Raw genomic sequence first — 26786 nt, forward strand, 5'->3', positions numbered from 1 at the left:
TCCTTTGTAAACTATAACACACCAACCAGCATTCAGCAAACTCCTCCAATCAGCACTGAGATGAATAACAGATAGTTTGCTATTGATGATCCTGGATCCTGGCTCAGGGACACTTCACTTCATGAAGCTTGTACACTGAACACCTCATTCACAAATGTCCCTCCTCACCAAAGCCTCTGTACGTTTCCCAACCACCAATCTGGTGGTAAAGCTGGAGATCTAGAATTCATTTTCACAACAGGGACCGATGAAGCAGAATTAACAGCTTTCTTTTTCCTGCTGACCTGAAGGAGGTCTTTCAGCCCATCATGCCTGTACTGGATCTTTGAAAGGGCTATCCAATTATTCAAAGGAGAATTGGATCATTGTCTGAAGAGGAAAGATTTGCAGGGCTACAGGGAAAATGCGGGTGAATGGGACTAGGTGAATTGCTCCTGCAAAGAGCCAGCACAGACATGACAGGCCGAATGGCCTCCTTCTGTGTTATAACCATTCTATAAATTAACCCCACTCTGCTGCTTTCATCACAGGCCGGCAAATTTTTCCTTTTGCGTGCATATCTAATTCCCCATTTGAAAGTTCCTATTAAATCTGCTCCCACCTCCCTTTCAGCCAGCACATTCCAGATCATAACAACTTACTGCGTAAAAAAATTCTCCTCATCTCCCCTCTTGGTTCTTTTGTCCATGACCTTAACTGACTGAAAGCTCCATCCACACTAGCCGAAATTTGTACTGCACCTTAATTCCAAACCTTGAAGAGCGCACATTATTGCAACAGCTTGACATCACCCATTTCCCACACCAACCATCAGTGTGGCTTCACTGAGCAAGTTTACCGACTCTACACAGATTTATATCAAATTACAGGCCGTTCAGAAAAAACTAGGTCAACATTACTCACTCTATTTAGTACACTTGCAGTCAGCAAACGGAGCTCATCTTTGCCTAATCAGCCATACCTGGGTTTGAGCACGGACTCCAGGGATGAAATGTGATCATCTGGCCAGTCCTCATCCAACAGGGTTTAGGAACAGATAAGAGACAGTGACTTAATGCCTGTAATCTAATATCCGGATTTGGACAATGCTTATGAAGTGGGATTTGTTCTCACGGTCTACAGTGTCCCTTGATGAGAAAACAGTCTTGTAATTATGCCGTTATCCAATTTTGGAAGCAAGACTTGATCTGACTAAGTGTTGAAACCAGCCGTGAACCTAGTCATACTGCAGGCTGTAATGTTCAATGGTTCAATCGTTCTGCGTTTGATTATGTGAGTCTGATCTATGCTCACTGTGCTAGATTGGTTAAGCCTGGGCATTGATTCAGAGGTAAATAAACAGACCACACAGAAGCTACTAGAAACTGACAGCTGAAGCATGGAGTAGACATTTTAAAGCACTGTATAAAACTCTGTGAATAAATTTCCTGCACACTTATAAACTAGTGTCATCTCTGCTTTGCTCTAAGAAAAATCAAATATACAACAGAGACCTGAGCTGCAGCAACATCGGACTGCTGCTCGTACTCATGAGTGCATTTCCTGATTTTCAATGATTTTCTCTCAGGAACATCCTATAGAACTTCACATACAGTGCATGGCTTTGTGCAGAAATTTGTCTCATGTCAACAAGTGATATAGCCATTTTGTACACAGTAAGATCCCACAAACAGCAACACGATGAATGTCAGGCTCCTCTGTTTTTGCTGGCAGTGGTTGAGGGAAAATTTTGATCGGGCCATTGTTCTTTGAATTAGTGTCCTGGGACCTTTAACACGTGCCAGTATTGCTGGAGGAGATGGGGTTTCAACTTAAAGACAGTCATGTCTGGAAACCAGAATAGATTAGTTCCAGATTCCCGCCACCCTTTATGTGAAGAAGTTCTTCCTGACATCACCCCTGAACTTCTAGCTATAATTTTAAGGTTTAAGCCCCCTTTTTCTGGACTCCCCCCACCCCAACCAGAGGCAATAATTTCTTTATTTCTGTCAAATCCTTTAATCATCTTAAACACCTCATTTAGATCAGCTCCTGGTGGGATCAGACTGAGGTTTCCCCTTTTAGATTCATTCCATGACAAACACGGCTAACTAAATCCCCTGCTGTAATTCCGAAACCCTCATTATTTTCATTTTTTGATCACAAGAGATTGAAGATATTTCTAACAGAATTCTCAAAGTCTAGGACAATATGCCATTATAGAAGGGACAGACTTACCTGGTGCAGCATGTTACTGAACAGCAAGCACACACAAAGAGACAGTGCTGAGAGTATATTATGTGCCTTATATCAAAGCCATCCATATGCAAGCGTGCGATAGTTCAGCTTGCTTTACCTGAACAATTCGAAATCAGTCTATTCATACAGGGTTTGCTCGATCTGATCTGAGACAGAAGATGCCTTTCAGAGCATTAAGCCCTCCCACACCGCTTCACGCCTTGCTGCATTTGTACTTTCAGCCCATACAGTGACTATTATATATCTAGTACATGCTCCACAGGTCTCACAGGAACCTCAATGCAGACAGGACTTAGGTCAAGCAGGGCAGCTAGAATTTTATGAACATATGAGCCCATCATAAGTTGTTGAGATAGGAGAAGGAGCGGACTATCCAGCTCCTGGAGCCTGCTCAATAAGATCATGGCTGATCTTCCACCTCAAATCCACTTCCTTGTCCATCCCTTAATCGTCTTACATGTGCCAATGCTTAACAACCTGAATTCTCGGGGGCTGGGGGACTGAGGAAGATTCTCTAGAGTTGCAACATGTCGCAGAGGGATAGGGATAGAGAGAGCAGATCCAACAAGGTAGCAAGAAAAGGAAAATGTGTGGTGAATAATATTTGTATCACATCTCTACTGGCGCCTATCAGCCTGTTAGGAGATATTTCACACTTAAGGCTGGCCATTGGGTTTCTCCAGGATCTCTGTCTGATCGCTACAGGTAGATTCGGATGAGGAAATCCCTTTAGTCAATGCTAATACATCAGCAAGAAAATATACTACAGTCTTCCCTCCACCACAGAAGCCAACTTGTTTCTTAGATGGCTCAAAACCAACAACACAATTTGCTTTTATCTACTGCCTTTAAGGATAAGAAAGATTTTCATTTATATAGCATCTTTCACAACCTCAGGGGATCCCAAAGCACTTTACATGTAATTAAGTGCTTTGGGGGTGTAGTCACTGTTATGAAATAGGAAAAGATCCCCATAGCACTTCACAGAGGTGTAACTAGACAAAAATAGACAGAGAAAGCTATTAGGAAGGATGACTAAAAATGTGGATAAGGAGGGAGATGAAGAGGCACAGGGGCTTAGTGAGGCACTTGGCTGAAGATGTGGCCATTAATTGCAGGGGAAGGGGGAGGGGTGAACAAGAGATCAGAATGAGAGGTACAGAAATGAACCTTGAGCGTCAGCCTGGAGGAGTTAGAGAGAGAGAATATGTATAATATTCTATAATTTGACTTGATGGAATTTAAACGCAGGGATAATCATTTTAATTTAGAAGAATTGGGACCAATGTAGATCGGGAAGGATGGAGTAAGAAGTGAGCAGGAGCGGGAAAGGATATGGACAGAGGAGGTTTGGTTGGGCTGAAGTTAATGGAGAATGTGAGGAAAACCAGCAGAGGACTGGGATGGTGCAAAGTGGAGTTAACAAAGGCATGAGGCAGCTTGTCTGACACAAGCAAGATTACAGAGACAGGAGTTGACGTACTTTGTACTGGATCGTTAATGGGGTCAGAAGATCAACTTGGAGTTGACTTGTAAAATGAGATTGTGAAGAGTCTGGTATAGCCTGAGACGCTGGCAAGTGTCTGGCGTTTATAGTGTAGCAATGAGAACATCACCACTCTGAAACTTCAATGTCAGAAAAAACAAGTAACCTTATAATGGATTAAATTCTGTCCAGTAGCTCTGGCAGTACAACTCCGCACTCACAGTTCACACGTTTCAATTCATTTTCATTCTGATTTGACCATCACCACTGGACAAGTTTCGCGTGTGAATGTGAAATCTCCTGCAGCAGTTTACCTTCTGTTTGGAGCAAGGAGTGAACTCTGCTGCTCCACAGCAGCATATCTTATCAGTGGGAAAGACAGTAGCGTTGACAGGAGCCAGAGAGGGGAAGAAACTCCCATCTGCCAGCTTTCCAATCATTAGCCATCCCAGGCAGCCAATCCCAGGGGCTCTAAACTCCTCTATTAATACCCCATCTATTGTGAAGATTATTCACAGTTTAATGCTGATGTATGCTTTAGGCAGTATGTACCTGTTTGATGTCAGGACTGTTTGGGGTTTCTCTTCCAATTGGATCCAAGTTTGGAATGGCAGCAACAGCTTGGCTATCCGAAGTTTCGGTGCGAATCATCGCAGTCATTAGATTTGTTCCAAGATCCACAGTCTTTGTATGGATTGGCTTTGAGACAAGCTCTTGAAGTATTTTCTTCCCAGTCCGGGGGCTATTTTCTCCAGAGCACGAACCTGGAGTTGCAGCGTCAGAATGTTTTTGACCTGCACTCCCAACCGATGAAAGCAAACTTCGGGTAGGAACTAGACCATTTGATGGCTCTCTGGAGGTTCTCGAGGTCACTGCACTTGACCGCATGTCAAGATGCTCCATCTGAACTGGTTTTGATACAGGTCCCCGAGGCATTTTGTGCCCAGTTTGAGGGCTGTTCCATCCAGCAGAGGGGACAGTAAGGTTTGCTCCCCGAGGAAGCGCTGATACACTGAAGGGATTCCCGATAGTTTTTATTTTGGCCTTTTCGATGTAGCTGAATGTGACTACTGAGCTTTTACCTCTGGTATCACCGCCCATCCCTCTTACTGTATTCTCCAAGGTAACTGGATAAAATGGATGAGTCCTAATGCATACTGGAGAGGTTGGGGCAGTGGACCGCCCAGGACTAGTGGGAGTAATTTCCCGAAAGGGATTGGTCTCCGATCGTGTGCGAATGAGTGATGTCGTGCCCTTCTCATGACCAGGAAAGCCCAGGAAATCCATCCTTGTGTCTGGTGGCAGACTACGTCTCTGTGCACGGGGTTGTGGCGTCCGGGGACTGAGCGAGAGCAGGCACGGAGACTGGGCACTGGCATCAGACTGTGCAGTGTTCAGACTGGCACGGCTCGACAATCCTGGAGATCTTTTGGCACAGCTCTCAGAGGCACCAGCTCTCAGCTCCACGTAGAAAGTCATGACACTTGCATTCTGCGCCATTTTGCACAAACTCAATCCAAATACAAGTTAGTAAGAAGCAGTAGGAGTGGGAGTACCACAGTCACCTTCCCATGTTGAGGTGCATCGGCTCTCCAACCTAGGAAAATGCAAGAAATATATTACTGACAAACACCATCACCGTATTAATCAGCATGGAGCTCAAACATAAATTCCAATCAAAGTCCCGTGAGACTACTGGAAATAGAGGGTTTGAATCTAGCCGAGGACCTAATCCCAATGATTCAAAGGGGCAGCAATCATATTGGACTATTTCCCAAAATTGGGATTATCCCACATTAAGCCCAATAATGTAAGGAAGCTCAATTAAAAGCCACGTACACCCATACAGGAGCAAATGCCTAGAACACAACACATGTACACGCACATACACACCTACTTAAAGACAAATGTACACGGTGTGAAATATCACTAGGCTAGGCTGTCCCAGATCAGTTTTAACTAATTGAATGAGTTTACAAACTTACTACAAAGTAAAGGAAATCTATGGTTGCATTTGCAATGTCTCTACACAGCGGCCTGAGGTATGCTAAACCCAGTGCTGCTCCAACATCCAGTCTAAATGACATTGGCTGAGTTCCTGCCAACATAACAACAGTCTCTGTGCCTCAACGTGTTCCAGGAGTAAGTGCAATATAAAAGCTTCTTTCAGTAATTCCTTGCAACCAGTGAATAATGATTTTATAACAGAAGGTTACCAGTGGTATGGCTCACTAATTGAGAATCAAAGCAATCCGTGTATGAAAGGACATTTCATTTACTCAAGTGCAAGAGCTCTGGGTTAAGGTCAGTCGGGTCATTTCTGATCCCATTTAAGGAGAATCTTTTCATAACTTGTCTACTTGTGGGAGCTTGCTGTGCGCAAACTGGCTGCCACATTTCCTACATTACAACAGTGACTACATTTCAAAAAGTATTTCATTGGCTGCAAAGAACTTTGGAACATCCTGAGGTTGTGAAAGGTGCTATGTAAATGCAAGTCTTTCTTTCTTCTTTCTTGGGTACTTTGTGCCCACAGGGTTAAGGGCAGCATGCGTGCGTCTGCCCTGCACTGTACTGTACAGCTGGTACCTGTATTGTGCAGCCAGTTACCCTGCCATCTAGCAAGCACAAACACAGGTTCAAAACCGAAAGGACCAGGGTAGAACTTGGCTGCTGGCATTTGACAGGAACAAAATTGAATTTTAATCCGTCTGAGCAAATACCCAGACCCCATGTTACCAGATTACCAGGTTACCATGTTACCATGTTACCAGATTACCAGGTTACCATGTTACCAGGTTACCATGTTACCATGCAATCCGAATAAGCTTGTTTAAAGTAAGTCATAAAATAGCAATAATAATGGAACTATCTCAAGCACCATCGCGGAACCTGTCGTGACACAGCTCACAGTGTCCACGGACGGATAACAGGGAGAATGGCAGCTGAGACTGTCTCCCCTCCCCCCGCTCCCTGAACTGTTTACACTACATCCATGAGAATGAACTATGATTGAAGTTGATTTAATCCTGATTAATATCCTCGGGCCACGTGAGAGGATGTAGGCTGGGGAAAACAGCAGGACGGACAAAGGAGAGTCAGACAGACAGTGAGCAACAGAGAATGGAGGCTTCTCAATATTAACCAACTCGCAGCGTTCAGAACTAAGATTGCTCACAAATCAAGAGTGTTGTGCCTCTAAAACAAATATAGCAATAAAATGAGCCGACTGATTATTTTGTTCCTACTTCCAACACGTTCATTCGTCCTATGCTAAGTATAAGACTAGACAGCCAACAATTTATTGGGTAGATATACCACCAGAGTAGAATTCAGCTTCTACAATACTGATTTAACAATACTGACCTTTAGATGCAGGAGTGCCAATCGAGATGACTAGCTAATAGCTCCTCGATGGAAAGTCCTGTGTGCGGGTGGATGTCTGTACCCATGTGTGTTATATGTACGGGCATCAGGTGAGGGCAGGAGATGGTGGTAATGGTTAACTAGTTTGCCAACGCACATTCTCAGGGCTGACTGGTTAAGGCAGCTGTGAAGCCAGCCCAAGCGGTAGTCACACAGGGAAAACTGAAAAAAGGAAACAGCTTCTCAGTAACAGCAGCCGAAGGTTAATGCTGTTCTGAACATAGAAACAGGGTGAGGCCATTTAGTACCTCAAGTCTGCTCCAACATCTGAAGAGATCATAACTGATCTGTGACCTAACTCCATATACCGACCTTTGCCCCATATCCCTTAATACCCTTTGGGTCAGAAATATCTCACTTTCAGGTTTAAAATTGACAATTGATCTCGCATTAATTGCCATTTGTGAAAGAAAGCTCCAAACTTTCTACCACCCTTTTTGTGAAAAAATGGTTCCTAATTTCACTCCTGAAAGGCCTAGCTGTAATTTTTAGGCTATCTGTCCTCCGTCTAGTCTTAGACTCCCCAACTAGCGGAGATTATTTATCTCCATCTATCTATACTATTTGCTCCCCTTAATGTGTTGAAAACTTTAATCAAATCACCCCTTAACCTGCTACACTCCAGGGAACACAACACGAGGGCTGCATTTTACAAGGACGCAGACAGCTCAAAGCCGACTCAGTCCACGCCAAAGCCTCCTGTGGGTGGACTAAAATACCCCGCCAGTGGGACTCCTGCCCCTCACTGGGGAGGAAGCCCCTCCCTCGGCAGCTGCTGGCCAATCCCGCGTCATGGGCACTGCTGGGATGGCAACAAGGAACAAGGCAGCCCAATGGATCCCTGGGAAAAGTAAGTCTGTGGTATTTGGCAGGGAGGGTTTGGCCAGCTTAGGGAGGGGGTTGGGTTGTGGGAGTGGTGTGTTTTAGAGAGCAGGCGGGTCAGAAGGAAAGGGGGGGTACTATCTTAGGGGAGTTGCCTCCACCCCCCCAGCAATGCGCAAGGTGCAACCCCCAAAGATAGCAAGAGCCCCCCCCTTCCCACCCTTTTAAAAACCTTTTAACAAAAACGGCCTGCCCACTCTCACCCGACTGCCCTCGCCAACCATATTATGGCATGGGCAACATATTAACAAGCTCAATTGACCCTTGATTATTTATTTAAATATGGCGCGCTGATTTCAGCGCCTGCCCATCTATCATGTTATGGGGGTGAGCTTGGGAGTGGGTGTCCACCCTATTTTACATGCCCTCCTACCCGAAAACACACCCAGCAAGGGCACATAAAATCCAGCCCCTGGTTTGTATAATCTCTCCTTGTAATTAACCTTTCAAGTCTCGGAACTATTCTGTTAAACACAAGCTGCACTTCCCCAAGACCGATCAATATATTCATCCTAAAATATGATGTCCAAAATCTAAACGTGGTCTGACCATACCTTTATGGATACTTCATCAGGGAATGCCAGTGAAACTATTCCAAGGCCATTGGGCTGTTCCACTGCGTAAGGCACAGACTGAAAGGGAGATGTATATCGATAATAATAATCTGTATAATGTCGGAATTGCTGTACCTAATCCTACAGTCCTCCCATGATGCTACACTGAAGCATCAGGATAGATTATGTGCTCAAGACAAATTTTTATGCCTTTCCAAGATTTCCTCACAGCTTTGAGCTTGACAAAATGCAATGCTTTCAAATGCTCGCTCAGGCAGTCTCAGTAGAACATGCTGGAGATAAATACTGTAATCTCAAGGATAGCATCCTTGAGTGTGGCTGAATGTTGATTATGTCAAACACACACACACACAAAAACACAGACAGACAGACACACACACACACACAAAAACACTCAAACACAGACAGACACACACACAGACACACACACACAGAAACACAAAAACACACACAGAAACACAAAAACACACACAGAAACACAGACACACAGACACACAGACACACAGACACACAGACACACAGACACACAGACACACAGACACACAGACACACAGACACACAGACACACAGACACACAGACACACAGACACACAGACACACAGACACACAGACACACAGACACACAGACACACAGACACACAGACGAGAGGCATGATTAAACACCATTAAAAGACAAGAAGAGTCTGAACACTAATGCAGTGCGCCTCTGGGGGATTATTTTCTTGACTTTCTTTGCTCCCAGCAGGAAGCCTTGTCCACTGACAGAATGAGTTGGAAATTGCTGCAAAGTGCCTAACCAATTCCGAATGTTTTGAGTAACGGTTAGGTAAGCATGGCAACAGTTTCTCATGCGTACTGTGAGCACCTAAACTGAGATGACAAAATGAACCTGTCAACGATTCAGATTTCTGAAGAAGGTGGATTCTAGGGTAATGACTGACAACTTCCCTTCGATTTAAAATAATCAGTGCTTCACTTCAGTTAAACCCAGTGGGGTTAATTTTGCCTTTTGTACATTAGTTGTAGCCCTTGCAATTGCGTATCCTGACTTAACAATCAGATATCAACTTTGACGGGAATATAAAAATCAGGAGAAATGCAAAATGTGCTATAATCCATTTTACAGCGTTAGTCAAAGTAAGCACCAAAGTGACCCAAGCAGACCACAACGTAGCCACAGTTATAGCAAAATTCAAAACTAATTATCCAACAAGACAGGTTTGGAGATCACTTCTGCAGATGGAAATTGCTGGAAACACAGCAGGTCCATCAGGTTCTGTGATGGTCAAAAAGACGCGCTAGTGTCCGGGGTCAGATTTCTCTACCTCAAGAAATTCACCCAAAATTGGGATAATCCATGCAGAGGATCGAGGGAGTTTAAGCACAAAATATGTCCAATGCAAATTGGCTTTCCATCATTTTTAGAAAACTTTGCACTAAAGCAATTCCTGGCCACAAAACAGGCCAGACACCCAGGTCAAGTTAATCACCATTGGCAAGTTTCCTCCAACTAGGTCCATTTGTGAGCCTAAGGAGGTCGTTTAAATTCAGCTGGTTCTTTTGTGAGCAAGGAAGCATTTAAAAGCTTTTGAATGTAATTTTTGTTCTAAATTTACAGAAGAAACCAATACTTGCATCCCCAATATAACCAGGAAATGGTTCAGTGTAATTTTCAAAAAGTAATTTTCAGTACTTTGAAATAGGGTTATTTACAGCCAGCGAATTAATGCTATGATTAAAAATGCCTATTTTGTGTGATATACCCATTTTCAACTTTATTAATTAAACTTCACCAAGCTACAGCTCTTAAATACATCTTTATTGGCACCCCGTCTACAAACATTCATTCCCTCCACCACCGACGCACAGTAGCAGCAGTGTGTACCATCTACAAAATGCACTGAAAAAACTCACCAAGGCTCCTTAGACAGCACCTTCCAAACCCATGACCACTACCACCTAGAAGGACAAGGGCAGCAGATAGATGGGAACACCACCACCGGGAAGTTCCCCTCCAAGCCACTCACTATCCTGACTTAGAAATATATCGCTGTTCCTTCACTGTCGCTGGGTCAAAATCCTGGAACTCCCTCCCTAACAGCACTGTGGGTGTACCTACACCACATGGACTGCAGCGGTTCAAGAAGGCAGCTCACCACCACCCCCTCAAAGGCAATTAGAGATGGGCAATAAATGTTGGCCCAGCCAGTGACACCCACATCCCATGAACGAATAAAACAAAATATGTCAAGGAATATTTAAAGCAATTTTTCTTAAATTACGCTTTAAAAAGCTTCCAAATTGCACTGGTTTACAGCAGATTTTGTAGGTACCGATATGCAAATGGATTGGAGTGGAAACTGGAGAGGAAAAGAATTCTCAAAATGGGCACAATTTTTGGCACAATTTATGCTCAGATTGTCGATTGTGCTCAAACTGGAAATTCCCGGCCCTTTTCTCTTCACAGACGCGGAAAAGGCACCGTGTATTCCTGCTTTTGTTTTCCAATTGTGGAAGGCTTTTGTCACGCAGGCAGGAGCTGTGGCACCAGTCGCCCAGTGAAAGGGTGGGGATCAGTTGTGATAAATCACGGCCCATCCTCCCACCAACAGAAGCCAAAAGTGCCATCAGTTCAGTCTCTGGTCACTCGAGAGAGAGAGAGAGTGGAACAAAGCAAGAATGCTCTCAGATTCTCGCAGCAGCCAGTCGGTGAAAACACAAGTCTGTTTCGTGATAAATCAAAAGGCCTCACTCTTTTTTTAAAAAAAAATGTTTTAAACTTTTCAAGGAAAAAAACCTCTCCTTTCCTCCCCGCTTCCCCAACAATAAACAGCTGGGCAGTGCGACAGACCTCGGAGTCTGTTCTGGCAGAAATACAAGAGGAGGAGGATAATGGGGGTGTTTTTCAACCTTCAATGAGAGAAGTGCAAGTAGACATCCACTCAAGGAACACACTTGGCTGGACCACATCATGCAAGTTATTTATGGATGCCTCACTAATAGCAATGTAGCTATTACAGCTCTGCTGTAGCACGTACCTTGTAATCTCTCCATTTCCCTTGTGAAAGCTCCTCGTCCAGCTAGAATCACAAAGCCTTTTCATTTTTTTTTTTGCTCTGGAAGCATTAATAAAACAGAAATGAGCAATTACTCAAGTACTTTGGAGGGCTTTTGATAGAGCAGACAGGGAGAAACTGTTTCCGCTGGCAGGAGACCTCGGTAACCAGAGGAGACAGTTTTCAAATAATTGAGAAATAAACATAGTGGGGGATGACATTTTTTTTAAACACAGTGAGTGGCTGTGATCTGAAAGAGCATTGGAAGCAGATTTAATAGTAACTTTCAAAATGAAATTTGATACAGACTTAAAAAAGATAAATTAGCAGGTCCATAAAGAAAGTGTGGTGGGAGGGCCCGAAGTCGATAGCTCCTCCAGAGAGTTGGCACAGACATGATGGGTCAAGTGGCCTCTTCCTGTGCTGTATAGAATCATAGGATAATACAGCGCGGCTGGAGGCCATTCAGGCCACTGTCTGTACTGACTCTTAGAGAGAGCTATCCAGTTAGTCCCATTCACTGCCCCTGCCCTTTCCCCATAACCCTGTCAATTTTTCCTTTTCAATTATTTATCCAATTCCCTTTCAAAAGTTACTATTGAATCTACTTCCACCATCCTTTCAGACAGCACATTGCAGATTAGAACGACCGCATATTTTTTCCTGTCACCTATGGTTCTTTTGCCAGTTCCCTTAAATCTGTGCACTCTGGTCATTGGCTCACCTGTCACTGGGAATAGTTTCTCCTTACCTACCTCCATCAGAACTCTTCATGATTTTGAACATCTCTGCACTGACCGTGTCTAGTTCATCCCTCTGGCCCAGAAACCTCTTCCCTTTTCTATCGGAATAGGACTCAGTGTGTGGACTTGGACTCTAATTAAGTTTGAGATAAACAGAAATAAAATCTGGTGGTATTTGTTATGGTCGATCCAATATCACTCCTCCCAAAAATTAATATTGCTCCCATAGGTTCTGGTGAGAGGAGGAGCCCGAGACAACTGTCATGTTGAAGAATGTCACCTTGAGGTGTGATCCAGGGAGGAACTGCACTGAGTGGACTCTGTATGAAGGGGAAGCCATAAATACACTTTCGGTACAATGAATAAGTGTCACTGTTTTAAAAAGCCATGTCCTATTTGGTGCCTAAACCCCTAATTCTACTGAAGTTGGAAACTCACATTGGTCAACTCTCTGGTGCCTCATTCGAGTGGACAGGCTTTGTTTTCAAGCTCAAGATCAGCCCCACCCCACCCCCCAAATGCCCCACCACCTTTCCTAAACTTGAGAAATTGAGGGTCATTACTCTACATCCATCACTGCCCCTGGTTGAGGCCAAGTGACCCAAGAACAGGGTCAAATGCGGAACCTTCCAACCCAGTGTCACAGTGCACAGTTCACAATCATTTATGAAGGCAACATTTCACAATTCACTCTTTCAGAATATTTGCTTGACCTCTGCACTGACTCTGGTACACTCTCCCAGTGGGTATTGGTCCATATCAGGAGCATAAGGTTCCAAAACCTTTAGATAATGCTACATGCACCTCAGAGAACATCAGAAGGGAGAGGTCAGGCCACTGAACTGGAGGCCGAGGAGGCAGAAAGGGAGCCTTTGAACCTTAGGAGAGATATAGCCAGGGGTAACAGGATTATAGTCAGAATTCCAGCAAGTAGGAGCATGGTGATTGAAGATCAGACATTGGAGGTAGAATGAAGTTACCAGAGAAGTCAGGAGTAATCTGGAATTGGCAGAGTGCAGGCAGTGAGCTGGGTGATATTGTGCAGAGACTGGAGTAGAGTAAGGCCATCGGGGCATCTGAAGATGAGGATCTCAAAAAGGATTCACTGGATTACAAGGAGCTGGCCAAAAATGGGGCTTTGGGAGGGGACAAGGGCCACATGGTTCTGGATTGGCTGAAGTTTGTGAAGGGTTATGGGTCAAGATAGGTCAATCCTTGAGATGATGAAAGGAAGGATTAGGGTTCCAATAGTAGAGGGGAAGAGCAGGCAATATTCTGGAGGTGGAAGATTGAAGTCCTGATGAAGAGAGGACTTAGGGTAAGGAATTCGGTTTGGAGTCAAACAGGATGCCAAAATTGCACACCACTGTACCTCATTAAGGGTAATTGAGGAATCAGCGCCATGCAGAGATTCGTTTTGGTTTTGCTAAGGTTGAGTTGAGGCAAATTTTGAATCCTTCCACTGTCAGTTGGACCGTGCTGTAATAGCTTTGGAGTTCATGGTGTTCGGGAAGAGGTAGAGTTCAGTGTCGCCAGCATACACACAGGAGCTGACCCGTGTGGACAATTTTACTGAGACGTTACTGACACCAATTGTAGCCCATGTTTCAATGAGGCTCTTTCCATTAGTCAGAGCCAAAAGCAAGATGCAGTATTGTAGATGCTGAGGCACAAATTAACAACACTTTAGCCTGGTGTTGCAGCAGCATCCTCCCAGGCTCTAACCTGGCCCTAAAACAAACCTTTCTCAGTCTCAGAGGTGCAGAGCCGTGACCATTAAAGAGAAGAAGCAGCCTTTTACCTTGCAGTTTTATACACTTCAGCATGCTCGCTGATCCCAGCCCGTTACGTGAAAAGAAAATAAAGAAATGAGCATTTGCATTCCCTGTCAGACTGGTTTCAGTCCTGCTGCTCACCCCATTTTGCTGAAGATACTGCAAGTGCTGAAACGCCCCAGCACAGAAACTGAGCTTGCATCTGCTGTCACCAGATGCCACAAACAGGGGAAATGAATCGGGCTGCAAACGTTTAGAAGTGCATGCTTGTAAAGTGCGGACAGAGACAGTGATGAAATGGCTGCTCCCTCCAATGTTCACATTTGGTGCAGTTACATAACTTACAGTAACCCTTTTCTGGCTGCACAATCAGCTCTGTTTACAAGGCACCAGCCGTCAAGGCCTCAACAAAGAGGCATTTTACTTCTTCATTGCAAAGAATGTTAGAAGACTGAGCTATGAAGAAAGATTGGCAAGGCACAGACACTTCAAGTCTTCCAACAAAGCCCAAAAGAAAGGAAAAATCTTGAACTTCTTGCATCAGTTAAATCATCACTGTGGGGCAAGGGACATAGGTAGAAAATGGTCATTCATGGCTGGTGTCAACACATGACACCTTCAAGCAATGTGTGTTAATACTGAGAGCATAATCATACATATCCAGATGGTAGAGAATCTCAACCAAGTTTATAATGCACAAGTCATAGGACTAACTCAAAGACTAGAAGGACAACTAGGGCTGGAATCAGCAAGTGTCACACTGGTGCAAGTAAGGAGTCCTCTTGTGAGGTTGGGATTAATGGCATTTTGTTGAGTTTAAGTAGAGACAGCTGTACCCTTGTGCCTAACACATTCTACACGGCCTGTAAATGCTCAATACTGAGAAAATGTACCAACGAGGTGCCAAGACTGAGAGAATGTTCCATTCCTCTTCAGAAATTCCCTTGAATTATTGAACAATTAGCTGCGGTTCAGTGGGTACCTGTCTCTGAATCAGGAGATTGTGGGTTCAGGTCCCTCCCCAGAGGCTGGAGCACAATATCTAGGTTGACCTTCCAGTGCAATTCTGAGGGAGTGCTGCACTGTTGTCTTCAGGTGGCCTATTAAACCAAAATTGCGTTTGCTCTTTCAGGTCAATGTAAAAGATCCCATGGCATTAATTTGAGGAAGAGCAGGGGAGTTTCCTCCAAGTTCCTAGCCAATATTTACCCTTCAGGTAACACCTACCTGGCCACTATGACAGTGCTGCTTCTGGGACCTTTCTCTGCACCAACTGCCTGTTGCCGTTCCTACATTACAACAGTGACTACACTTCAAAATGTACTTCAGGGACTAAAGTGCTTTGGGAAAGACATTGACCTGGAGCATTGACTTTGTTTCTCTCTCCACTGACGATGCCTGGCCTGCTGAGGATTTCCAGCAATTTCTGCTTTTCCCTCAGTGAGACTCAACTAATTTTTATCAGATAATCCAGCCTGGAGTCTGATATTTAATTCAATTTTATCACCTGCGTTGCACCCACCCACAAATTGCCTCCTGTTTGCACACACATTGATTCTGTGCCAAATCCAGCCTGTTCCACTGCCAAAATAACAGTTAACTACATTCAAAGCCTATGAAAGTGTTGAAGAGCTTTAAAGCCTAAACAAATAGAACAGAGTAAATATTTAGTAATGTGAATAAATGCTCCCCATTATCAGGTCATCATTGTATTGCTGGGGCAAGCTGGAATCCCAGGCAGTATGCCAAGATACATGCACAGTATATTAACATGTATATCAGAGCACAGCACAGGTACAATTTTATAGAACTAAAGCACATATGCAGACCTCCCTGATACCCAATGGCAGCTGGGCCACAGGAATTGATTTCCTATTACTAGTACTTACAAAGCAATTGAAAGGCACAGAGTGACAGGAACCAGTGTGTGCCCAACACAGAGCTGCCAACGACCATTAAGCCACAGGGTTGAAAATCCTCAAAATTAAATCATTAAATTTGTGCTCACAACGTGAGGCCTGGGCCTGTCGAGAGTGGATAATCAAGAATTCAGGTATAGGCTCCCCAAGATTCTCCATCGGAATTCCTGAATTCCCAACGTGTGCTCCTGGGAAGCAATGGTGGGCGATTGGGAGCAGAACATCTGAAAATGATCCCTCATGGAGAACCCAGGAGACACCATGTGGCCATCAGGATTCTGCCCTACTGGTGCCCAGTGTACCAATGCAAGGGAAAAATCCTGCATTCAATACTGAGAGGTTTAAAGAGGCGTCACCTTTTAGATAAAATGTTAAACTGAGGCCTAAAGGTGATGCAACATCCCATGATAGTCCAGGTGATTGCTACAACTTGTTAACCAAATACCGAGATTTCAGGGTGAAATGAAGACATCGGCTTCTCAGTATTAACCAACCACTTGCCATCACAGGCCACCCACTCTAACTCTCTCTGCACCAGTGTGTTCCAGCCTCCCACCACTTTTACTTATTGTTACATTGGATTCTCTTTCATTCTCAGAAAATTCTTGTGGCCCCGTCTGCCCTCGCAAGTGATTGTAAAAGATCCCATGGCACTATTTCAAAGAAGAGTAGGGGAGTTCTCCCCAGTGCCTCGCCCACTATTTATCCCTCAACCAACATCACCCAATACAGTTTCTCTGGTCATTAGCACCTTTCTTTTTTGTGGGATCTTGCTGTGCATTAATTGGATGCCATGTTTGCTACATTACAACAGTGACTACACTTCTTTGGCTGCAAAGCATGTTGCTATGCCCCGTGGATGTGGTTGGCACAATATAAATGCGAGTTCTTCTTTCATACTCTTGGCTGACACTCCAGTGCAGTGCTGAGGGAGCGCTGCACTGTTGGAGGTGCCAGTGTCTTTTGGATGAAACATAAAGTCTGCCTCTTCATAGGGCTGTAAAGGACCTCAACGCGCTTTTTTTGAAGAGGAGGAACAGGAGGTTTGCCTGTTGATGTTGTGTAATATTAATTCCCCAATCAAATCAGATTAGCCCATCATTCATCTCATTATTGTTTGTGGGGCCTTGCTGCACCTACATAATAACCATGACGACACCTCAAAAGTAATCCATTGGCTGTCGGATCTTGCTTTTAATATTTGTTCATGGGATGTGAGCATCACAGGCTGGGCCAGCGTTTATTGCACATCTCTAGTGGACATTGAGAAGGTGGTGGTGTGCCGCCTTCTTGAGCCGCTGCAGTCTATGTGTTGTTGGAACACTCCCATGAGTATATGAAAGGGGCTATGTATATACTATACTAGTATTCCTGAGACCCAGGGGAATGCTGCGGGGACCCAGGTTCGAATCCCACCACGGCAGATGGTGAAATTTGAATTCAATAAAGATCTGGAATTAAAAGTCCAGTGATGACTGTGAAAGCATTGTTGATTGTTGTAAAACCCCATCTGGTTCCCTAATGTCCTTTAGGGAAGGAAATCTGCTGCCTTACCAGGTCAGGCCTACATGTGACTCCAGACCCATGGCAATGTGGTTGACCCTTAAATGTCCCTTTGAGCAAGGGCAATTCGGGATGGGCAATAAATGCTGGCCTAGCCAGCGATGCCCACACCCCATGAACAAATAACAAAAAGTCCTTTCTCTGTTTCAGTCTATATCATTGCCATTTTCCTCTCACAATCTGACTAATTTTCTAGCTTACTGGAGCATAACAGGAGGAAGCCATTCAGTCCTTTAAGTATGTTCCCTCCTTCAATTAGGCCATGGTTGACCTGTAACCTCAAATCCATTGATGACCCTATGTTCCTCATCTCTTTACACCCTTACCTAATCAAAATCTATTGACTGGAAGATGTTTTCTTTTGAGCATAGTTTTTGACTCCACTGTCTAATCTGCTTTCTTCTGTATCCATGGGTTATTTTTTTATTCATTTACAGGATGTGGGTGTCACTGGCTAGGCCAGCATCTATTGCCCATCCTTAACTGCCCTTATGAAGATGGTGGTGAGTTGCCTTCTTGAACAGCTGCAGTCCATGTGGTGGAGGTACACCCACAGTGCTGTTAGGGAGGGAGTTCCAGGATTCTGACCCAGCGACAGTGAAGGAACAGCGATATATTTCCAAGTCAGGATGGTGTGTGGCTTGGAAGGGAACTTCCAGGTGGTGGTGTTCCTATGTGTCTGCTGCCCTTGTCCTTCTAGATGGTAGTGGTCATGGGTTTGGAAGGTGCTGTCTAAGGAGTCTCGGTGAGTTTTTTCAGTGCATCTTGTAGATGGTACACACTGCTGCTACTGTTCGTCGGTGGTGGAGGGAGTGAATGTTTGTGGAAAGGGTACCAATCAAGTGGGCTGCTATGTCCTGGATGTTGTCAAGCTTCTTGGGCGTTGTTGGAGCTGCACTCATCCAGGCAAGTGGGGAGTATTGCATCACACTCCTGACTTGTGCCTTGTAGATGATGGACAGACTTAGGGGAGTCAGGTGGTGAGTTAACTCACTGCTGGATTCCCAGCCTCTGACCTGCTCTTGTAGCCACAGTGTTTATATGGCTGGTCCAGTTCATTTCCACCCCAGTCTGGGCCAGCAACTCTGTGCTGCGTGTTGGGAGCTCTCCATGAATCTGAATCCAAATCCCAATTGCTGGCTTTTACCTGACCCTGGCAGCCCATGAAGGGACCTCCTTAATAGAATGATCTTCAGTGGGGCAGCAATAGCAAGAAACAAGTCTGTGGTATGAACACAGCATGCAAACTCCTGGCCTATGCCAGATTGCAAAACTGCACTGCCAAACTCTGACTATTCATCCATTCATATTGAGGATTGAGATGCTACAATTCTGAGACACACATTCCCAGAATATAGATAGAAAGATAGGTAAATGGAAAGGTAGATGGAAAAACGTGTACTTACATATCACCTTTCACAACCTTAGGACATCCCAATGTGCTTTACTTTTTAATTAAGTACTTTGTTTTTTTGAAGTGTGTCACTGGCGATAATGTAGGAAATGTAGCAGCCAATTTGCACACAGCAAGATCCCACAACAGCAACCTGACAATGACCAGATCATCTGTTTTAGTGATGTTGGATGAGGAACAGATATTGGCCAGGGGAGCACGGACAGCTCTCCTGTTCTTCTTCAAAATACTGTCACAGGACCTTTTACACCCACTTTAGGCGGCAGGTGGGGCCCAGTTTAACATCTCACCTGAAAGACAGCACCTCCTCAGTGCTGCACTGGGAGTGAAAGCCCAGGTTTTGTGCTCACTTGTCTGAAGTGGGACTTGAACCTTCTGATTCAGAGGCGAGGGTGCTACCAGCTGGACCACAGATTTTAAAGACAAACCTGTTCAACTACCAGCATCATGAAGCCTATGTCCCCCTAAATAAATATGATTACACAACAATTACGATGACATGCACTGCCACACTGTCCTTAAATAAAGTGGGAGTGCAGAAATGTTTCTGAATTTTTTTTATATAACAGTGAAGACATCCTGAGTTATTTGCAGAGCAGAAAACTCTTCCCATGGTCCTGGCCAACACTGGCAGAAAAAAAAACTAAGGTCGACTGGTCATTCACTTTAGTGCCGTTTGTGGGATCTTGCTGTGCACAACACAGCTGGTGTGTTTGCCTACGCCACAAACTAAACCTCAGATTAACTCCCTGTTATGTGAAACACTTTGGGCAGGATCTGAGCGGACGGATAAGATGCTGGGAGTGCAAACCTTTCTTCAGTTGAACTGAACGCTCAGTGGCAATTTTTCTCTTGTTAGTCAGCCGAACATTCTGTACGCACTCAACAGGATCGTCCCTACATGAGCTCCACATTTCTTGTCCTTTAATCCCTCTTATTGCTGCCTAATGAGAGAGTGCTGTCGGATTTTCTCTGCTGTTGACTGAAAGCCAGTTCAGTGCAGTTGCAGCTTTATGTGGGCCAAGAGCTCAAGGCTGAGACAAAATGCTGAGAAATGAGCATTTTCTGCAGTCATTTTTTGCCTAAAGACTATCGAGGGCTTCCCTTTGCCCACGGAACGAGAAGTGTTTAAGGCACCGCGCTCCTTCCTTACCTGATCTCCAGGCATCCTGTGGATCACAGGACCAGTTGCTGACCCGTCTGCAAGCGCTGCTATCAATACAGCATCTGTTTCGGCAAAAGAACATAGCTGCTTCTAATTACTGCCTCCAGATCAAAACTAAAAGCAGGCCGTTAACTCCCAGATACTGAGGCATTTCCTTCGAGTCCTATTTTAAAGTTCGCAGTATCATTCTTAACTGAGGGGCAACCTATATCCGCTCTTCAAAACAGCATGACCACCTTGGCCCTGTCCATCAACCTACTCACTCCATTACAGCCAATCCACTGTGTAGTGGCAAGACCACAGGCCCCTCCTCTCCAGGTCACATTAAGTTTAACAGATGGTCAGCGACTAGCTATAGCATCCACACAACTAGTGCCTCCAAGGTCAGTGGCTCAATTGAGGGGGGCTTTGCTTTCGGACAAAAGGAACAGATGGAATGAATTACAGTGTTATTCCGCTCGGTTGGTCAGCAGGCTTCAGCAGAATCCAAAAGGCAGCCTCAAAATAAAACAACAGCAGGGCTGCCCTAATGCGGCAGAGTTGATCCCAATCCAGTGAAAATGGGATTCGGATAAGAGGCAGGTGACGAGCCAATGACTTGTCCACTTGTCACATTAAGGGCAAGGGAATGGGATCAATCGGAAAGCTCTTCCAAAGAGCTGGCACAGGCATTATGGGCCAAATGGCCTCCTTCTCTGCTGTATCATTCTATCACACTATAATTAATGGTGTTTACTGATGTACTGTATTTTGTTTTTAGCTCCTTAGCTTGTTAGTGGCATTGTCTGTACTTTTAATAAACCCGTCCATTTCACACACACCAAAAAAAAACAAGTTAAACGATAAAAAACATACGCAATTGTCCTCATTAACTTTAGATGAATGCTGGGCTTAGAGACAGCACTGAACTGAATTCTTAATTCAAAGGGACTCAAACTGGGTTGAATCAGAATGGTGCCTGGATTAGGTCCAGTTCTCACCACTGTGAGTTCAGATGCAACTGTCCCTTGAAAGAAAACTGGCTGTACACACAGCGGAAAATAAAGAAACAATCCCCCAGTCCCTGTGTGAGCATGGTAACAGTTCCCAAATCCCATTGTTATCATGTAGCTACAGAGTCTCTCTGCAACCACAGAAACAATGGAACAGAAGGAGGCCATTTAACCCCTCAAACCTGTTCCACAGTTTAAGGGAATTGTGGCTGATCTGTGATCTAACTCCAGGCATCTGCCTTTTCCCCAAATCCCTTAGTACCTTTGGATAACAAAAATCTATCAATGTCAGATTTAAAATTAATAATTGATTTAGCATCAATTTCCATTTGCAGGAGAAAGTTCCAAACTTCTACCACCCTTTGTGTGAAGGAGTGTTTCTTGATTTCATTCCTGAAAGGTCTGGCTACAATTTGTTAGATTTGCAAATTGACTTGCCAACCAATCAGCACCCTTTTCTCCTGTGGTGTAAATTGATGAGATTGTTTGAAATTTGACATTCTTGCATTTGTCCTGATGAGTGCAAGACGAAATGCTTCGGCAACATGTCTCTCTTTTCGACAAGATTCAATTTTAGATGATGTCTCCTAGTCCTAGACTCTCCTACCAATGGAAAGGGTTTCTCCCAATCTACCCTATCTGTATTCCTTAGCAACCTTTTTATTCCAAATAGATGTACCCGATTCTTGATTGGATTCAATCACCTGTCCAAATGGCCAATGTCTGGTCATATAGAACCACACCCAATACTGTACATCCTCCCTTGGTCTTGTGCAGGAGTTAATGATGGTTTACTGGACAGGTCAAGGAGAGCCAGTCAATTGGACAGATCACCACAGATAGCACATGGAGGAAACGTCCCATTTTCTGTTGCCACAAAGGTAGTTTTCTTCAGAAGTATATAAAAACTTTATCTCAAACTTCTTCAAGAAGATGGGTGGTTGGCTCAGTTGTCATCGTGCTTGTCGATGAATCAGAAAGCTACGAGTTTTATTCAGGATTTGAACATGTAATTCACATACGTGAATGTATACCACACAGACAAACACATGCGTGTGGAAAGACTGTTACTACTTGTGTGAGAATTCAAATCTTGGAGCTATAAATAGTTATTAATACAGGTATAGCCTCTCAAATCTGACTGTCCAAAAACCAGAATTATCTGAAAGCCAGACATCATTGGAATGTGCTGTGCATCAATTATAATCGAGTAAAATGAAAAATAATAACTAACCTGGCCAATCTGGCTGGGCGCTGCATTGGCACCACATGGCGCTGGACTGGTTATCCGTTTCACTACTTGCATTCCCGCGCTCCGAGCGACACTTCACACCACCCGACCCAGTTAATTGGCCTGAGAAAAGGTAAGATCCAAAATTTGGCACAGCCTCAGTGCCGAGGCTGCCAGGGTTTTGAGACACTGGGTAAAGGTTTTATAGCTTGGCAGGCAGTCACGCGCCCGACCCACTCGAGCGTAAAGTGATGTGCGTTGACGTCGGCTGAATGTCCTGACGTCAACGCGCAGTCGCACGATATTTCGTTTGGCGGGCACACACCAGAGTCGGCAGCACACCCGCTGACAATTAAAAAGCCTGCTAAGGTCATTAAATTATCAATGAACTTGAATTTTTCAATGCCCGTCCAAGCTTATGATGGGCAGGCAGGCGAAAAGGCCAAATGGCCTTTGCACTTTTTAGGAAACCTCATCCACGGGTGGGGATGAGGTTGCCTAAAGCAAAGAAAAATAGAATAAAAATTTTAAAAACTTAATTAATAATATGTCCCTGCTCATGTGACAGAGTCACGTGAGGGGACATGTTTCATTACATTTTTATTTTCTTCGTTTTTTTTTATATATAACATTTAATCTCCCTGAGGCAGCTGTGCGTCTTAAATAGCCTTCCGGCCCCGATGGTGGGTGGTGGTCAGCTTCCCGACTGCCCTCGCCAAGCCTATCCGACAAGGGTGAAAATCTGCCCATTGCCCCTGTAAATTCAATTGCGATATAAGGAGAAATGTCTTCTCTGAGACAGCAGTTGGAATGTGGAACTCGCTACCACAGGAAGTGATTGAGGCAAATACTATGGATGCTTTCAAAAGGAAAAGAGCATATGAGAGAAGAAGCAATAGAACGATATTCTGAAAGGCTGAGTTATGATAGATGGAATAGGAGGAGACTCGTGTCTTCTTCTTAGGCAGTCTCTTGGGATCGAGGGTGACTTGCTCCCACTCCGGACCGATGGCTTCTGAGATGGCTGATAAGTCCAGCACACCATCTGCAGATTCATGTACAGTGCAAGCACCAGCACTGTCTAGACGGGCTGTTTCTGTGTTGTATGTTCTCTGTCATTCTGTATAATCTGGTCTGGCAGTTCAATGCAGTATTGAAGGGGTGCCGCATTATTGGAAATGTCATTCCCCCAGAGAAGATGTTAAACGAGGTCTCCTCTATGTCATGTGAATGTTTAAGATCTCTCAGTACAATGTAAAGAGAGAGAGAGTTCTTCTATCCTGGCTAATGTTCCATCCTCGCTTAGCACCGCCAGGGAAAGCAATGGTCATCTTTTCCACTGGAATCTAGCTTGGGGGAAAAATGGCTCACTTGCTTGCCTACATAACAATAATCACTGCACTTTGTTGTGTGCCAAATGTCATCCCCCAGAGAAGATGTTAAACGAGGTCTCCTCTACGTTTGAGCTGCAATATTATAGAAAGCTTGTTCTTTACTTGTAAAACAGGAGCCTTCAAACATTTGTGCATAGACACAAGCCTAATGCTAAATGAGACAATGTCCTGAGGCTGGTCAATAACTGAAGGTTTCAGCAAGTACCCCTAACATCATCTTCAGAAATACACTAATAACGTTTACTGGAAACCTGGAACAGTTAACACTAAAATTCCACAACTCACTTCTGCATCGCTTCACGTCTACCCATTTGTCTATCTACATCTAATTATCCATTTCGCAATCCAGCGGATTAATATTTCCTACACTACAACCGTGGCCGCATTTCCAAAGCACATCACTCACTGTAAAAGGGCCTTGGAAAGTCCTGAGATTGCGAAAGTCGCCACAGAATTGCAAGTTCCTTCAATTTCTAGCCATCCTTTCTTGTCTTTCCTTTGTAGCCTAGCAACCATTTGGCTGTTCAGAGCAACAAACAATGGGCACTAAATACAACACCCACATCTGAGAAATGAAGGTGAATAACTGGGAGGTCTGCAGCTGTAAAACTGCTCACCCACCCCCCCATGTAAACCCACGCAGCTCCTACACTATGAGCTCAGATGAAAAATGTGATGGCCTGGCAGAGGTCATCCTTAATGCTCGCCGGAACATCCAAAGCCTGGTCTTATAAAGTTCATCAGCAAAGTCATATCTTATTTTCTGCGAAGAAAAATCGAATTAAATTCAGCGTAAAAATTCAATCTTCGCCCAAAAACCCCTAACATTGAAGCACTAAGTGGATTAAAATCCTAGCCTCCAATTAAAGTATCACCTTTCACAGAATATGAGAACGCATTTGTCAATGTTACCATTTTCACACAACTCAGGCAGCTTTCCTGAGGCATGGAATTCTCAGGCAGTAATGTAAGGTCGGCTGGGGGCTACATGTTAAACAGGGAGAAGTGTTAGCACATGTTCTGGGAGTGGGGAATGTACCAGAAGTTTCACACTTCCCTCCCAGTTCATGTTCATTTTTACAAGTGGATAAGAGAAGTAGGCCCATAAATATTTCAATGCATTTCCATTGTTAAATGTTACCATAAATCAATGAGGGTTCCCAGTACGCTGACTTGCCCACTGAAATTTAGCATTCCATTAGCTGTGGGGCTACTGTATAGAAATATCTACCCTGCCCCAGGCCACTCACACTGCTATACTGGCTCACTAGAATTCAGCAGATGCTTAAGCTAGGGATTGATCCTTTATTTCAATGGAGGAACTTGTTGGATTTGAGAAAAGTTTACAATTAAGATTTTTTAAAAATTCATTTAGGGGCGTGGGCGTCGCTGGCTAGGCCAGCATTTATTGCCCATCCCTAATGGATGGCGGTGAGCTGCCTTCTTGAGCCGCTGCAGTCCACGTGGTGTAGGTACACCCACTGTGCTGTTAGGGAGGGGGTTCCAGGATTTTGACCCAACGACAGTGAAGCAACGGCGATATATTTCCAAGTCAGGATGGTGAGTGATTGGAGGGGAACTTCCAGGTGGTGGTGTTCCCATGTATCTGCTGCCCTTGTCCTTCTAGATGGTAGCGGTCGTGGGTTTGGAAGGTGCTGCCTAAGGAGCCTTGGTGAGTTCCTGCAGTGAATCTTGTAGATGGTACACATTGCTGCTATTGTGCGTCGGTGGTGGAGGGAGTGAATGTTTGTGGATGGGGTGCCAATCAAGCGGGGCTGCTTTATCCTGGATGGTGTCAAGCTTCATGAATGTTGTTGGAACTGCACTCGTCCAGGCAGGTGGAGAGAATTCCATCACACTCCTGACTTGCCTTGTAGATGGTGGACAGGCTTTGGGGAGTCAGGAGGTGAGTTACTCGCTGAAGGATTCCTAGCCTCTGACCTGCTCTTGTAGCCACAGTATTTATATGGTGGTAAATCTCCTCCATTTTCCCATTCTGGCTGGAGATTTTCCTGGTGACCTCATCATGACCTTCTGCCTCCATCTGCCCCACCCCCATGCTCCCGCCTTTGGTCACCTGACCTGTCCATTCCCCTGGAGCCCTGTCCTCCCGCCAGGGCCAGGGAGAGAGGTCATGGGTCGCGGTGCTTCTCCTGACAAGCCCTTTATTTTGCCCCCGCCCCCTCCCCCCAAAGCCCCGTTGCCACGGGGCACAGGGTTTATAATGAGCGTGTTGCGAACGCTACTGTATCGCTGATTTCTTTTTCTGAAATGCAAATTTTCTGTCACAGCTGCAAACGTTTTTACATTTAGATTGATCGGTAACCTGGGCCTGAATGTTTCCCGCGTTGGGCAGGCTCAGCGGGAGCAGCATCAGAGACGGCCGCTGCCCGCAATCGGCTCCACACCGCCATTTTACACGGGGGGGGGCCGATTAAGGCTTAATACTCGAGCGGTAGCGCTGAGCAGTCAGGGGGAGGAGCCAGAGTCTGCGCGCGGAAGAGCTGCTTCAGGGAGATTGGAGCTTGTCTGAAAATAATAAATAAAAATCAATAAAAAAATTTGATTAAACATGTGAGACTGTGTCGCCCGAGATGGGAGATGTTTTGATTTTATTTATTTTGTTTTCCCGCTCGTGGATGAGGTTTCCTAAAAAACGTAAAGGCCGCTTGACCTTTACGCCTGCCCACTGACCGTGAGGTTGGACGGGCAGCGTTAACTTGACATTCATTAATTCGTTAATGGCCTTAACAGGCCTGTCAATGATCGGCGGGCGCGCAGCCGACTCAGGTGCTTGCCCACCAAACGAAACATCGCGAGACAGCGCCATGACATTGGGACACACGCCCGACATCATCGCACATCATTTTATGTGTCAGCCTGTCGGGCCCGCCAACTGAAAAATCCTGGAATATTTGCAGTGTGGT

The 26786-nt window shown here is 44.8% G+C and overlaps 1 protein-coding gene across 4 annotated transcripts in view; it reads right to left on the minus strand.

Annotated features, from left to right (window-relative positions):
- Positions 1 to 26786, minus strand: part of LOC144668683 (PH and SEC7 domain-containing protein 1-like) — a 159271-nt gene that overhangs the window by 109951 nt on the left and 22534 nt on the right. For 3 of the 4 annotated variants that reach the window (XM_078530988.1, XM_078530987.1, XM_078530985.1), the window contains exons 1-3: positions 14208 to 14249; positions 11646 to 11721; positions 4277 to 5321 (exon numbers count right to left, since the gene is read on the minus strand). In XM_078530988.1, the coding sequence (XP_078387114.1) occupies positions 4277 to 5224 (948 nt within the window). In that variant the 5' untranslated portion in view covers positions 5225 to 5321; positions 11646 to 11721; positions 14208 to 14249. Of the gene's footprint in view, positions 1 to 4276; positions 5322 to 11645; positions 11722 to 14207; positions 14250 to 26786 lie in introns of those variants that run through there. The other variant, XM_078530986.1, reaches the window with a different exon arrangement.

Source organism: Cetorhinus maximus, chromosome 27 (assembly GCF_964194155.1).
Source record: "Cetorhinus maximus chromosome 27, sCetMax3.hap1.1, whole genome shotgun sequence".
NCBI lineage: Eukaryota > Metazoa > Chordata > Chondrichthyes > Lamniformes > Cetorhinidae > Cetorhinus > Cetorhinus maximus.